The sequence below is a fragment of the Lonchura striata genome, chromosome 12 (genome assembly GCF_050655825.1).
Source record: "Lonchura striata isolate lonStrDom1 chromosome 12, ASM5065582v1, whole genome shotgun sequence".
In the NCBI taxonomy this organism is placed as follows: Eukaryota; Metazoa; Chordata; class Aves; order Passeriformes; family Estrildidae; genus Lonchura; species Lonchura striata.
Window position 1 is genome coordinate 9,537,149 of NC_140714.1, and position 13,196 is coordinate 9,550,344.

General features: G+C 40.8%; 1 protein-coding gene across 2 annotated transcripts; it reads right to left on the bottom strand.

Annotated features, from left to right (window-relative positions):
• Positions 1-1,186: 1,186 nt before the first annotated feature.
• CCDC174 (coiled-coil domain containing 174) lies at positions 1,187-12,525 on the bottom strand. 2 transcript variants are annotated; one of them, XM_085590448.1, is made up of 12 exons: positions 12,455-12,525; positions 10,900-11,004; positions 9,880-9,980; positions 8,940-8,998; positions 7,831-8,011; positions 6,266-6,361; positions 5,295-5,431; positions 4,817-4,911; positions 4,407-4,554; positions 3,475-3,609; positions 1,790-2,458; positions 1,187-1,746 (listed from the first exon to the last, which is right to left on the bottom strand). In XM_085590448.1, the coding sequence occupies exons 1-12, from the start codon at positions 12,494-12,496 to the stop codon at positions 1,376-1,378; spliced, it is 2,139 nt and encodes a 712-aa protein (XP_085446574.1). In that variant the 5' UTR covers positions 12,497-12,525; the 3' UTR covers positions 1,187-1,375. The 2 variants fall into 2 exon arrangements, with proteins under 2 accessions (XP_085446574.1, XP_021387275.3); XM_021531600.4 differs by having other exon boundaries at positions 1,187-2,458.
• Positions 12,526-13,196: the final 671 nt, after the last annotated feature.

Below are 13,196 nucleotides of genomic sequence, written 5' to 3' on the forward strand. Positions count from 1 at the left end.
TCCAGGTGCTGATTCTGTGAGGTCTTAGAAGAGGAAACTTCTTCAGTGTAAATCAGCCAGCCTGGAAAACTGGGTGTGACCTTCTCTAAGACATTTTCCATTCTAATTTTCTTTAAAATTGGGATAGTTGTATTGTATTACTTCAGAATAGTATTCTGAGGTTAAAATAATATATAATTGTTATGTACTGTTCCTGCTCTGTAAATTTCAGTGCAAAAGCCAGTGATGTAGGAGCTAAGGCTAAATTAGAATTTGAGGACAGAATATGTTCTGCACGTTGTTCAGTCACACTGAACATCTTGCTGTTCACCAGGCTTGCAGAGCAGCCTGAGATCTGACTGAAGCACACAAGAGGAACGCATCAGTTTTGCCTCTTTGGCCAGTTCACTGTTGTATTTAAATGTTCATTATTTTGACTTTATCTCTGCTAGTTAACAATCTATGCAATTGCCCATTCTAACCTGCTTTTCTAGGTCTTATCCTTGTATGAGGCTTTTAAAATATGAGTGGAGTGATCTAAATTACCTTCGAAATAAAAATCTTCCACATGGCAAGTAAGTATTCTCATTTACTAAGATTCTGAAATAAAAGTTAGTGTGGTAGAGATTGGTCTGCTTTTATATTTAATGACTCGAATATCACAGTTTTTGAAAAAAAGTATTAAATAAAGCCATATATGTAACTCCTTATGCAAGAAAGACACACTTGGAGAATTATGAGAGGATCTTCTAAACCAGTAAGACAGTAATTTCAGGTGTCAAGGCTTCTTGCTTTAGTGTTTTGTTTATTTTCAGCCTACCTATCATTATTTATTGATTTTTACAATGTCTCCAGTCTAATATGGTGCACAGAACTATGAGTTGTGTATGGACTTCAGGAATGCAGAGGTCATGTGAACCACCACTGTTCACTAGATAATATTCTGCACTTCCAAAAGAGAGGAGATTGAGGAACAAAATCATTCTGTGTTTGGCAGAAGAGGACCTACCATTTCCATACTGTTTCTATAGATGTCACTGAACTTGTAGTACCTCCAAACCAGAAGCCAGCTGGAAGCAACCAACTAAAGGAGTTATCTCCTGAAAGCAAGTAATGAATATACCCCTATGTTCAGGTATAAGAATCAAAGAGTTAAATTTTAGTAAAGAGGTAAGAATAAAAAAAACCCAACAGGACAAAATATAGCTGTCATGTAAAACAGCTTAGGTATCCAGGAGATTTATTCTGATGTACTTACAGAAACTTATTTTTCCCATATGTGGGAAAATAATATTCTGCCGAGTACATTAATTATATTTCAGTTCTTTAGATCATGGTTCTTGCTTATCTTTTTGCTCAGCTCAAGTCACTTGTCTATAATAAGAGAGCATATCATCTAAACTTTGGTAAAGTGGTTCCTGATTTGGAGTCTCACTGCTGTCGGTCTGCACTGGAGGTGCCACATCCTGAGTGCTGCAGCCACTGCCTGGCGTTCCTGCTGGCACATCCTGGGTGCTGCTGCCACAGGTTTCTGTTCCTGGTGGCATCTCTTGGGTGCTGCAGCCACAGGTGTGTGTTCCTGGTGGCACATCTTGGCTGCTGCATCCACAAGCGTGTATTCCTGGTGGCACATCTTGACTGCTGAGGTCACAGACCTGTGTTCCTGGTGGCACATCCTGGGCACTGTATCCACAGGGTTGCATTCCTGGTGGCACATCCTGGGCGCTGCAGCCGCAGGTCTGCATTCCTGGTGGCACATCCTGGGCACTGCATCCACAGGTCTGCATTCCTGGTGGCACATCCTGGGCACTGCATCCACAGGTCTGCATTCCTGGTGGCACATCCTGGGCACTGCATCCACAGGTCTGCATTCCTGGTGGCACACCCTGGGTGCCGTAGCCATACGCCTGCATCGCGAAGGGCGTCTCAGGAGTGCTGTAGCCATACCCGTGCATTGGTGGCCCCATTGCTGGTGCTCCATAGCCGTAAGCCTGCACTGGGAAGGGAGTGCACATCTCGGGAGTGCCGTAGCCGTAGGCTGGCATGGGCGGTGGCACGCCCCGGGTGCTGTAGCCGTAACCCCGCAGTGGGGGTGGCACACCTCGGGCACCGAAGCCATGCGCCTGTGCTGGTGGTAGCATGTCCTCGTCATCGCTGCTGTCATCCTCTGCTGACGACACGCCCTGAGTGCCATGGCCACTGGGCTCTGCTGACCCTGGCTGAGCTGGAACGTTGCTGTTGGAAGGCTGTGGTGAGGGTGGCACATCTCCACTGCTCCCTGGCACCGACGGCCTCTGTTGGTTTTGTGCTCTCTCCGTTTCCAGTTTTTCAGAGGAGGTTTCAGAACTGTTCAAATTCCGACTTCGGTGATAATCATCTTTCTTTTGTCCCAAGAAGTAATCAGAAGGTGGTGCAAATTCTGGGTCTCGCTCATCTCTAAGTTCTTCCTGTTTCTTTTCCCATTGTCCAAACATCAGTTCTGTTAGAAAGAAAAAAATGGTAGATTTAGCATAGATTTCAAGGTCTGAAGGTCAGACTAGGGAAAACAAATTGGCAAACAAAGAAGATGCAACTGTGTAAAGCACCTGAAGTTCCTTTTCCATCTCATACTACATGGAAATACAAGAATCTAGTGCAGTTTCCTTAAGTGAACCACAGTTAGTTCACTTAGTATTTTAGAGTAAGCTGTCCTCTGCTGAGTACAGTATTTGCTGCAGTGCTGCCTGGCTGTTGGTGACATGCCAGGCTTCCTCAGAGGAAGGAAAAAAATAATGTCAGAGAGGACAAAGATTTATGAGATAGGATCTGAAATTCCCCTCACAGTGATGTTCATTAATGGAGCATAAAGACTGAAAAGTAAGAAGAATCTGGAAATACCAGTATTGCATAGAAGAGGAATACTGCTGTTATAGTACTAAAGAAGGTGAGCATTTATGTGCTTTGTCTATTCCTTGTTTGCTTTTACTCAGTCGTCAGGCATCAGAAAGAATGTGCACAATGAGTTGACAGGTTTGGGAAGGACCAACAAGACAGCCATCACTTTGTGGCAAGGAAGATGCTTCAAAATGGGACACAGGCACTGAAGTGGTCTCTGCTTGCATCATGTTTTAGTCTCACGCTTTGTGATATTTGTGTGATATATCCTATCAGGTACAGTGTGATCTTTTCTTCATACATTCCTACACAGGAATGTACCAAGAAAAGATCACACTGTACATCTTAGGAACTACAGAATTTGTCTATCTGTCAACCTGTCAAGATCATCCAGAAATGCAGTAACTCATATAGAAGAAAACTTTTGGGGACATTATAGCAGCTACTGGCACTAAGGCATCCTTGTCAGTCACTGCCCTGGACACTGGGGAATCATCATTACTGAGGCAAAAAGGATTTCAGTGCTTCTCAGTCTTACCGTACTTTGGTCACAAAATAGAAATGAAAGTGGCAGTGTATATGCTCTTTCCCAGCAACGTTCCTGAATCTGCATTTCCTTACCTTTGCCTTTATCCCACTCTCGGACATAAGGCACTCCAGGCTTTGTATCTCTCCTCTCCTGGATGATGACCTCTACCTTCCTACTTGCTGCAGTAACTCTTGGGGGTTCTGGTTCTTCAGCAGCACCTTTCACCTCTGTGTCACAGGAAGAGATAGCAGAGATTGTCAGTTACAGAATAAAATCTGTATGACACTCACAGGTAAAAATAAGAACATTTACTTCCACAGAGCTCCAATAAGAACAGTATCTCTATTTCATTTACTGGAGAAAACAATTTGCATTCTTATTCTTCTGAAGAACCACAACAGTGAGTAGCGGCATAATGCTGTTCTTCATTTCCAGAACATATCACAGTTAACCACTTGCAGGGAATTCTGACACAGTAAAATATTAGTTACATTTTCCAGTGGGAGACAGACAGTACAAGTTGACTATCAGTGTTGTAAGGGAGACAGCACAGAGACAGGATTAGAATTCAAATTCAAATTATCCTAAATCCTAGAGTCAGCTGCATCTCCAATTCACACACTGCACTGAAACTGTCACATTGTATATTGTATGATATCAAAATTGACTTGTTACTACTTATTCTTCCTCATCTTCATAGAAGAGAAAGACACTACAATGTCAGCAGCTCTAACCTCAACCTGCATTATTAACTTATGTAATTCCTCTCTCAGGTGTGAATAAAAAAAAAGGCTACAATTTACATACTGTATTTCTACCTGCATTATTAAGCTATTTCTGGCATTACATCATTACACAATTACATCAGCTCTCATTATTCTAACAGTTATGTTAATTGTATATGTAGAATACACAATACAATATATTGAATGTCTAAATGAATATAAATTAGAATCTGTCTGTCCACAGGTCAAGAACAAGGTGAAATAGCAAGTATTTAACTTAAAAAGGCAACAGATCATACCTCCATTCTCCAGTTTTTCTGCCTCTTCCTCTAATCCAGCTTCCCTCAACTTTTTAATCTTCCGTGCTCGAAGTTTGGACAGCCTTGCATCTAGAGCTGCCTTCCTCTTCTCCTTCAGCTGTTCACGTTTATTTCTCTGATCAAGTGTCTTAACAACAAAGGAGAACGTGAATTAATCTTCCTTCATTATTATAAACAAGTACAAAAGTACAAATCTTCCTTCACAAAACAACTAAAAGCAATCTTAATCAAGTACCAAGTTTCAACAGGAAAAAAGAAGCCAAATTTCTTTGGCTTCTTTGGAGTCAGTTGCAGGCATCACCTAACAAAGCACTCACACAATAGATCAAATGCAGTAACCACTGACACCACTGTGCCCTCGCAGCCCAGTCTGCTCTTCACTCCCATACCTGCTCCCTCAGCATATCCAGGGTTGCCCGTTGTTTATGCCTGAGTTCTTGGTCCCGAGAAAAGGCAAAGTAACCAACACCGAGCTGCCTGGCCTCTGAAAAGGAGAAAAACAATAGGTTTAAGTTAAATTCAGTTTATAGTTAACAATAACTACAGCCTCCAGGCACCCTGCTTTCAGGCATAGAATTATTCCCAACACTGGATTGGTTTTTAAATGTATAAAAAAGGCTTGCTTTAGATAATACATAAAGTGAAGCTTATTGAAGGAGAACACAGGAGGAGGCAGAGAAGCATACAATGTAAAGAACAAATAAATTTAAACTTATGTACTGGTGACTTTCAACAGTAATTACACATATGGCTTAACACACACCTACACTTTGCCACACGGGCACAGGAAATAACTTTCCCTTGCTGCCTCTAAAACTGATTTCTTTGGTGATACAAAGGTAAGTGATATAAGGTATGGCAGTGTACCATTTTCTCTAATGTCCTCGTAATGTATAGGTCCCATGGGTTTTCTGAGGGCTTCTTCTTCTTCCTTTTCCCATTGCTGCCTCTGAAGTTCTCTTCTCATGTCTTCAGATAACAGAGTATTCCCATCAGGTTCTTGTCTAATTAAAAAAAATTAAGGATTACAGAGCAGAATTTTCCAGTTTGCCAGTATCAAACAGTGCAAGTATGATTTGGTCTGATCCACTATTGCAGTTTCCACAAAACAGAGATCACTGTAGACACTACTTAGTGATAAAATGTATTTCTGGTAGATAGACAGAAGATAGAAATACAAAGCTGCCTCTAAAACAAGGTACTAGTAGAACATGTTATTAAAAGACAAATAAAATAATATCCTTTCTAAGAAGCTTTATGAAATAAATATCAAATCATATAATGGGAGATGAATTAATCAGTTATTGGCATATGTAGGGGTTCTAGCAATCACATATAGGAACATTTCATAGTTAATGTAAGAAAATGAAAGGTATTTGAAATAACAAGAAGCTAAGCATTTACCCAAGAGATCTACTAAAAATATTAATATTCAAATATTAATAATGAAGTTATTTTAACAAAAGAGATGCTAAATAGCTGTTTAATAGAAGAACAAAACCAAACAAATGGAGGTCTAATAAATTCACTTCGAACATCATGAAGAATTTGGAATTGCTAAAAGACAATCAATTAACATAAATTTCCATGTTAAACAGAACCGGAATCACATTCCTGGCATTTTATGGAAGGTATAATGAAATACAAGCAGCCCAGTTTTTAAAAGATGCAACAAATATCTGAGATTGCTTAAAACCTTTCTCTGGAAATTATGAAGATCTAGAGGAAGCAATTCTGGATTGAGAACGTGGTGACAAAGCACAACCCCTCTTCCTTCTCATAAAAAAAAATAATTAAAACACTGAGAGGAACATGCAGCTCTATTAGAGAAACCACACCTTTTCCCTTGAAGTTCCTGATCCATTTTAAGTAGACTTGGTAAATCCTTCTTCATACAGCGTCTAGATCGGCCCAAGAAATCAACATAATCAACCCTGCAATGAAAGAAAATGAAAAGTGACGCAAAACTTCTACTTGCAGATTGACAGAAGTCTTACCCAGAAGACAGAAGCAGTAACTCTTTCCAAAGAGTATTTGTCACCTCTCAGCCTGTGTGTGACAGTTGCTCCTGCTTTTCACTTAAAACACTCCCAGATTAAGAGGACAGTTCTGAATGGGACATATGACAGTTCTACCAGATATTTATTCAATCTCCCTTTGAGACCCCTGTTTGCCTGGGCAATAAAATGGTGTACAAAATGTTTAAAAGTAACCATGTCACATAGTTCCCACAACAAACTAGAACTCAGTCTACTGTTTGCTTCCCATGGTGAAGATAATGATGCAGCATTGACTTCTTGTAGATACGAAATTGCTACAATACATTTCAATTATTGGTCTAAAGGCCATTCAGAACAGACTGATAGTGTGCATTCAACTGGCATAACAAAGGCTGACTAAAACATAAGCAAAATGTTCCTCTGAAGCTATTGTGCTTCTTATTCAACTCTTTATAGTACTGAACACCTGATTTACAGTTGTTGAAAAAGCTATTAAGAGCTACACTTACTGTCCTGTAATGTGGAAAGCTCTTTAGCATCAAGCTGCCTCAATTATCCCATTCTAAAGAATATTACATCTGAAAAAGTATGACTGGCAATTTCACTCCCAGCCCCCAACTCTTAAAGACCTGTGCTTTCAGTAAGTCCTTTACAGAGTTTATAAGGATATCTACAGTTTAGTATTTGAAGAATGGGGGTGCTGTTTTGTATTGGTTATTGCTGGTTTAAACTGATTACTGCTTGTTCCAAAAGCATTTTAAACAAATGGGCAATGAAAATGTTTAGTCAGGACTGGTTTCAAAATTATTCCTAATGTCTCAGATGAAAAACTAGTGGTTTCTTGGAATGACACAGAAAACTGTCTGAGGCTATTTGCTGTGCTGAAGCAAAGTGGAAGAAATGCTGAAAATCGTGTTCTTATTCTAACCAGTTTCTCTCCTTTAAGAGAAGGCTGTACTGTTAAATGATTGCTCATGTTTAAGTCACTCACAATTAAAGAAAGCAAGATGAATACCATAAAATTCTCGTTTTGCTAAAATACATTTCAATTCAGCGCATCAAAGCATAAAATGGTACCAAATACTGTGATGACTACTTGCATAAAATATGCAAGAAAATAAGAGAGGAGATGATGTTGTCCCCCCTATAGTACATTGCAATTTCTCAAGATCCTAGATGTAGATTCTATTGCAGTGTTACCTATGTGGGTGGAAATGACAGTGACTGGAGGACTGTCTTTATAGGAGAAAAGAAAGACTGTTAACACCTCCTTGTCAATGTGCAGTATAAAACAAAAAAGAAAAACAAAGGTGCCACTTCACACATTTTGAAAAAGTATTTTCTCATGAAATTCTCAAGAATAAGAGTGGCCAGGACAGATGAGCCCAATCAGTAGCACCAACCATTCCTCATCTGGGTCCTCTGGTGGTGGAATGTCTGCTTCAGGCTGAGTTTCCTCCTCATCTGTGTCTCTTTCTGAAGTCTTCCCAGCAGCTTCACTCTGCTGCAGCTCCTGTACTTCGTGCTGTTTGTCTATGATCTTCTGAGTGAAATCCACCAGGTACAAATCCTCAGTTTCTTCATCTAAGGCAGAAAATCGATTCTTAGCGAACAGCCATGAAAAGAACAGAACTGAGCACAAAATCAATACCAAATAGCTACAATCAGCTTTTCAGCTGCCAGCAATACCCTTGACCACACTATTGGGGAGTACTTAAATCTCATTCATTGCCAAACAAACCCAGAGCTGTCAAGTGGCTCCACAGTGATAACGTCTATTTCTGAATCGAACTTTCAGGGCATTGTGTGCAGTACAGAAAAGGCTGAATTCTCTGCAGCAAAACATTCTCTGCTCTTTAACTATTTCATAAGCACAGGATTTGTCATGTAACAGCTCAAATATTTTTTTGATGCTTAATATTTGGTATGTTAGCAGGAGCCAAGCATTCATGAGGGTACTTCTTAGAAAAGTAGAGAAAAGCAGTGGGGTCATGTGGATGAAGATGGACACTGGCAAAGAAAACAGATTAACTGCAAGGAGATTTGTATTCCATTTTAATAATTACTTTTTGAAAGGGACTGAATGTATGAGAGAAGAAAGGAACAGATTAGCATTCTCTATCCCTATTAGCTGCATGATTGGCATTCACATATGGACCAGCCAGACTCCTCTTGTCATCCTCTTCTCCTCAAAAAGGCCCAACAAATAGAATGCAGGACAGAGGAACAGCAAAGCAATCCAAAGAGCTCACAACAGAGAGAAATTTTTCTGTTGTTTTTCTAAGATACTGTATTGAAAAACCAGAATATAATTCACACACTTAATGAATGAGTGAAACAAGCCCCTAGTGCTTTACCTGGTCAGACTGCCCTTCACAAGTAATTTTATTTTCTCCAGTAAATGTATACTTTTTTCCTTTTCAAAGTGGAACAAAGCATGTCAATCAGTTTGTATAATAATTCCAAGAATTTATACATACATAAATGCTTATTTTGGAATAGTATTGTTCACCTGGGAAGTCTCCTTTTGTCATTTTCTCATACAGCTTTGCTTTCTCTTCAAGCTTTTTCCTGAAAAAGAAAAAAAAATGAACCTTGCAATCTCACCAATTGCAAGCACATTTTAAAGTCACCTATTTAGCTTTAGAAAAATGGAATAGGAAAATCCTGGGAATGCTTAAGGTGTTATGAGAAGCTGACTTATGCCTGGCTTTTGTTTTGAACCTTCCCTAGCATTTCTGAAGATACAATCTTTTCCAGTTCCAGAATTTATACTGAAAATAATTTTAGCGAGGTTGCAAATTTAATCATAAATGTAATTTGTCAAGTAGTCAGAAACATGATGTTACAAGAATTCCACCTTTATCTAAGTACTGTGGCATGTCAGATAAATACTGGAAACAAAACCATTATTTGCAGGCACTGAAATACACTTTTACAGGGAAAAAAAAAAAGAGATAACACGAAGTTACACTTAAATCTTAGAAACTGGAGAGAAAACCTTAGCTAACTTCTGGAATTTCAAATAGTAAGGAACTGCTTACAGAAGCACAGCAAATGATTTATAAATGGCATTTTCCACATATATCTTTTTGTATAACCAACCCATTTAGAAAATGAGGTAATTCTTGAAAATGTGAGCCATTTTCTGTCAAGCCTAAGAAACACTTTGCTATAGAATTCTAACATGTCACTGCACTGGCTGGTAATTCTAAAGATGACTTTAAAAAAAATCAGTAAGCTGACATTTAGAACTGTGATAATGTGAAGTCACAAGAGCATGAGACTGCTGGGATGCAGTTTATATGCTACTGGTATAAGGTATGGATGATGCTGGAATTACTGGTTGGTCTAATGAGAACTGCTGGTCCAAAAACTTCTTTCTGTGCTTTTCTAAATACCAAAAAGCAAATTCTGCAAGGCATTTCTTCCTTACAGAGCCTAAGAGCTACCTTGATTTATCCAATATATCCTGCTCTTCTGCCTTCTGCTCAACATCTTTCGCAGCTCGATTTGCAACTCCTGTGTTCTGCTTGGTCCAGATACTTGGTTTCTGAAGAGGACAATTTTGTAACAACAAATAAATAGATTAAAATATTGAAATGGTAACAATTAAAAAAGTATTTAAACTCTATAATGTAAACAAATGCACATGAATCATGGAAGACTTTGTAAATAACATCTTATACATGTTTGACTTGAGATATTCCTGTGCTGCAGGATACAGCAGATATATCCTGAATTAACACTGGCTGCAGGATAGTATTATAGTTAAGGGCAAGCTGAGAAGGCCTTAAAAAACCCAAAGGCACTCAGAAATCAGACAAAATCTATTCTGGCAGAGATGTTAAGGTTAAAAAAACTCAATCATGCAATCTTGCTGATTAAATGCTAACAAAGCTAAAAATTGTTTCTATTCTCTATTGTCACCATTTTAGAGAAGAAATACAATCAGGTGACCTGTTTGCAGCATAACACTGTAAATGCTGCATGTGCTTCAAATATGGTAGGAACAGCACATTCAACTTCTAGAAAGCTACAGAATGAACAAAACCCAAAGTGCAGTACAGAGCAAAACAAGAGAGATAATTGTGTATTCATTATTGTACACCACAAACAGACAGCAGAGCATTTATGAATGAAATTCGGTGACTGTAGAAGAATCTCTCATCCTCCATCCTGCAGCATTATACAAAATCCTCTAATAAAAAAAGAAACAACTTTTCCTATAATCAGCCTTGGGGAATGAAGATTAAATGGGGATTTAGATGGGTAGAAGCACAAGACTAAGCTTTCTGCTGTGCACAGGAATCTCACCTAGAAATGAACTTTAAAGAACGTTCTCATCGTGTACATTTTATATTTGAATAGAAACACAGCTCTGAGTATTTGCTGTTATTTAGATTTGAATATTGACTTCCTTACTTTCAGGAGAAAGAATGACAAAAACAACAATGGAAGATTATTTTTACCTTATTAGAAGTTCTGGGCTTTGCAAAGGCACCAGCATCTTTCAACAACTTTTCTTTCTTGAATTCCTCTTGCTTTCGGAAGAGTTCGGCTTTGAGATCTACCAGCTACACCAGCAGCAAAACACCACATAAATAACAGATCACAGGCACAGACATCAGCTACTGCAATAAACAACTGTATCTCTAGGAAAATAATCTGTTAGCTACAGTTATAGGAGCATTTGGCTGCATTTTTATATGGAACTTTGAAGCACTGATCTGATCACCAAGATCAGCTACAGCAAACAATATAAAAAAACCACAGAATGCAAATTATGATTAGGGATTAAAACAATCCCAAAAGATATCCTCGATATTTTGAGGATAAGAGAGACATAGCTCTGTCTAGATTTTACCAGCCTCCTAATGGCAAACAAATAGAGAAGGAGTAATGAAAAACACTACTGAATATGACAAAGGAACTTTTAACCATTAGATAATTAATAAACTCCTGTCTCAGAAAATAATTTATAAAAGTTTGCTATAATAAAATATGTATTTTCCCCACTGCTTTATGTACTGTTTAATAGTCTTGGATTTTCTTTCTCCTTCTTTTTAAAGAAATATATGAGTGGCATTGCCATCCATTAGCAAGGTCTATCTCAGCTTTTATTAAGAAACATCATTGGCAGGGGTGTTACCTTAGGATTACAAAACTAGTTTGGAAGAGGATATTATGCTACTTTTCCTGCAAGTCCTACAGATGACAAAATTCAGAGTTGCACATTAAACCAGGAAAGTGGGTAACTTTGGTATTAATATTTCTCTCAAAAGCATTTGCTTTTCAGCTCCCTGGGACAACGAAATGCAGTGTCTTAAAAATCACTCGTTCTCCCTTCTGCTTAGAGGTGATCATCCAGAAAATCAATGTAAAATATTTCACAGTTAACTGTTAGCATACATTAACTATTTACATAGCTCTTCATCTGAAGTGTTTGTCAGCTCTCGTGAGCGCCCTGGAGAGCAGCGAGGGGCAGCACCTCACCATCCCTAAGGGTGGGAAGTTAATCTGCCACAGCATAGACATCCTGTTCCTTAGGAAAACTCTTTTCCCTTTTACGGCTGATTTTTAAGGCTGATTTTTAAGGCTAATTTTTTAAATCCCTTTTCCCCCCGATTTAATCATTGCATGAGGAATGCGCAAACCCAGGCCCGGCAGACTCGGGTTAGGAGCGCAGGGCGTGCGTCGGGTCACGAAGGCGAGGGGACAAAACCCCAGCCCCGACATCTCCACACACCCGATATGCGGCCTCCCACAGCCCTTTAATGCAGCACTTGCTGCCGTGGCTACCCATGGCAGTGGGGTGAGGGCGAGGGGACAGCACCAGCCCGTCCCAGGGGAGCCGCTCCCCTGCAAGCGCCGGCACCAGCGGGTCCCCGCGTCCAGCCTCACGGCCTGCGCCGGCCAGGCCACCCCGCCCGCGGGAGCCTCGCGGCTGAGCACACCTCACAGCCCTACAAAACCTCCTGGGCAGGCGGAGAGGTTCATTTTGCCTCTCCCCGCTCAGCCACTCACCGAGGACGCGGCCACGTCCAGCGGCTTCTTCCTGCGGTCCATGGCGGGGCCGGCCCCGCTGCGCCTTCCTCGCCGGGCGGCCGCGCCGTAAAGCGCGGCGGGAGCGCGGCGCTATCGCGACAGCGCTGCTGAGGGGCCGGGCGGCGCTGCCGCCATCTTGGGGAGGTCAGGGCCGGCCGGGGCTCGGTGCGGGCCGCCCTGGCGCTGGGGCATCCCTGTGCTCAAACCGAGCGTGAAAACGAGCGTTTCTGGCGGCTGGGACCAATCCTTCAGGCGTCACACTGGAAATGTCCTCGTGCAGCCGCTGTGACAGAGCTGGGGATGCCCTGGGCTCTGTGGGTGCCCTGGGCTCTGTGGGTGCCCTGGGCTGGGGGTAGCCGCTGTGGCCAGAATGTGGCAGGATTGCAGGCTGGCCCACAGCTGGGGTGGGCTCAAACGTAGTTCAAATTTGGCATCAATGTGGACTCATTACATGGTGCCAGTGTCAAGTCACGCACTGAGGTCGGGTATTTTTTATACTTTTTATTCTTGTCTGTGCAGAGTGGGGAGCTGGGTGGTGACCCATGGAAGGTTAATTCACCGATCATCCAAACTTCACACTCTATACAACTTAATAAAAGGCATCAACATTCCTTGGTTGTAGATTACTCAGCACCCCTATTTGCTAGTTCTATTTCTTGCTTCTCCTGCTGATTAGTCTGCAGGCACAATTCTTCCCTCTGTTTGATTCTGGGGCCTGTCT

Bases quoted from the DNA above. Each gene is read 5' to 3' on its own strand.
- CCDC174 (XM_021531600.4), bottom strand. From the start codon at position 12,496: ATGGACCGCAGGAAGAAGCCGCTGGACGTGGCCGCGTCCTCG. The intron at 11,005-12,454 runs GTGAGTGGCTGA...CTGCTGGTGTAG, and splicing joins TGGACGTGGCCGCGTCCTCG to CTGGTAGATCTCAAAGCCGA. The intron at 3,610-4,406 runs GTATGATCTGTT...CCTGTGACACAG, and splicing joins AGAAAAACTGGAGAATGGAG to AGGTGAAAGGTGCTGCTGAA.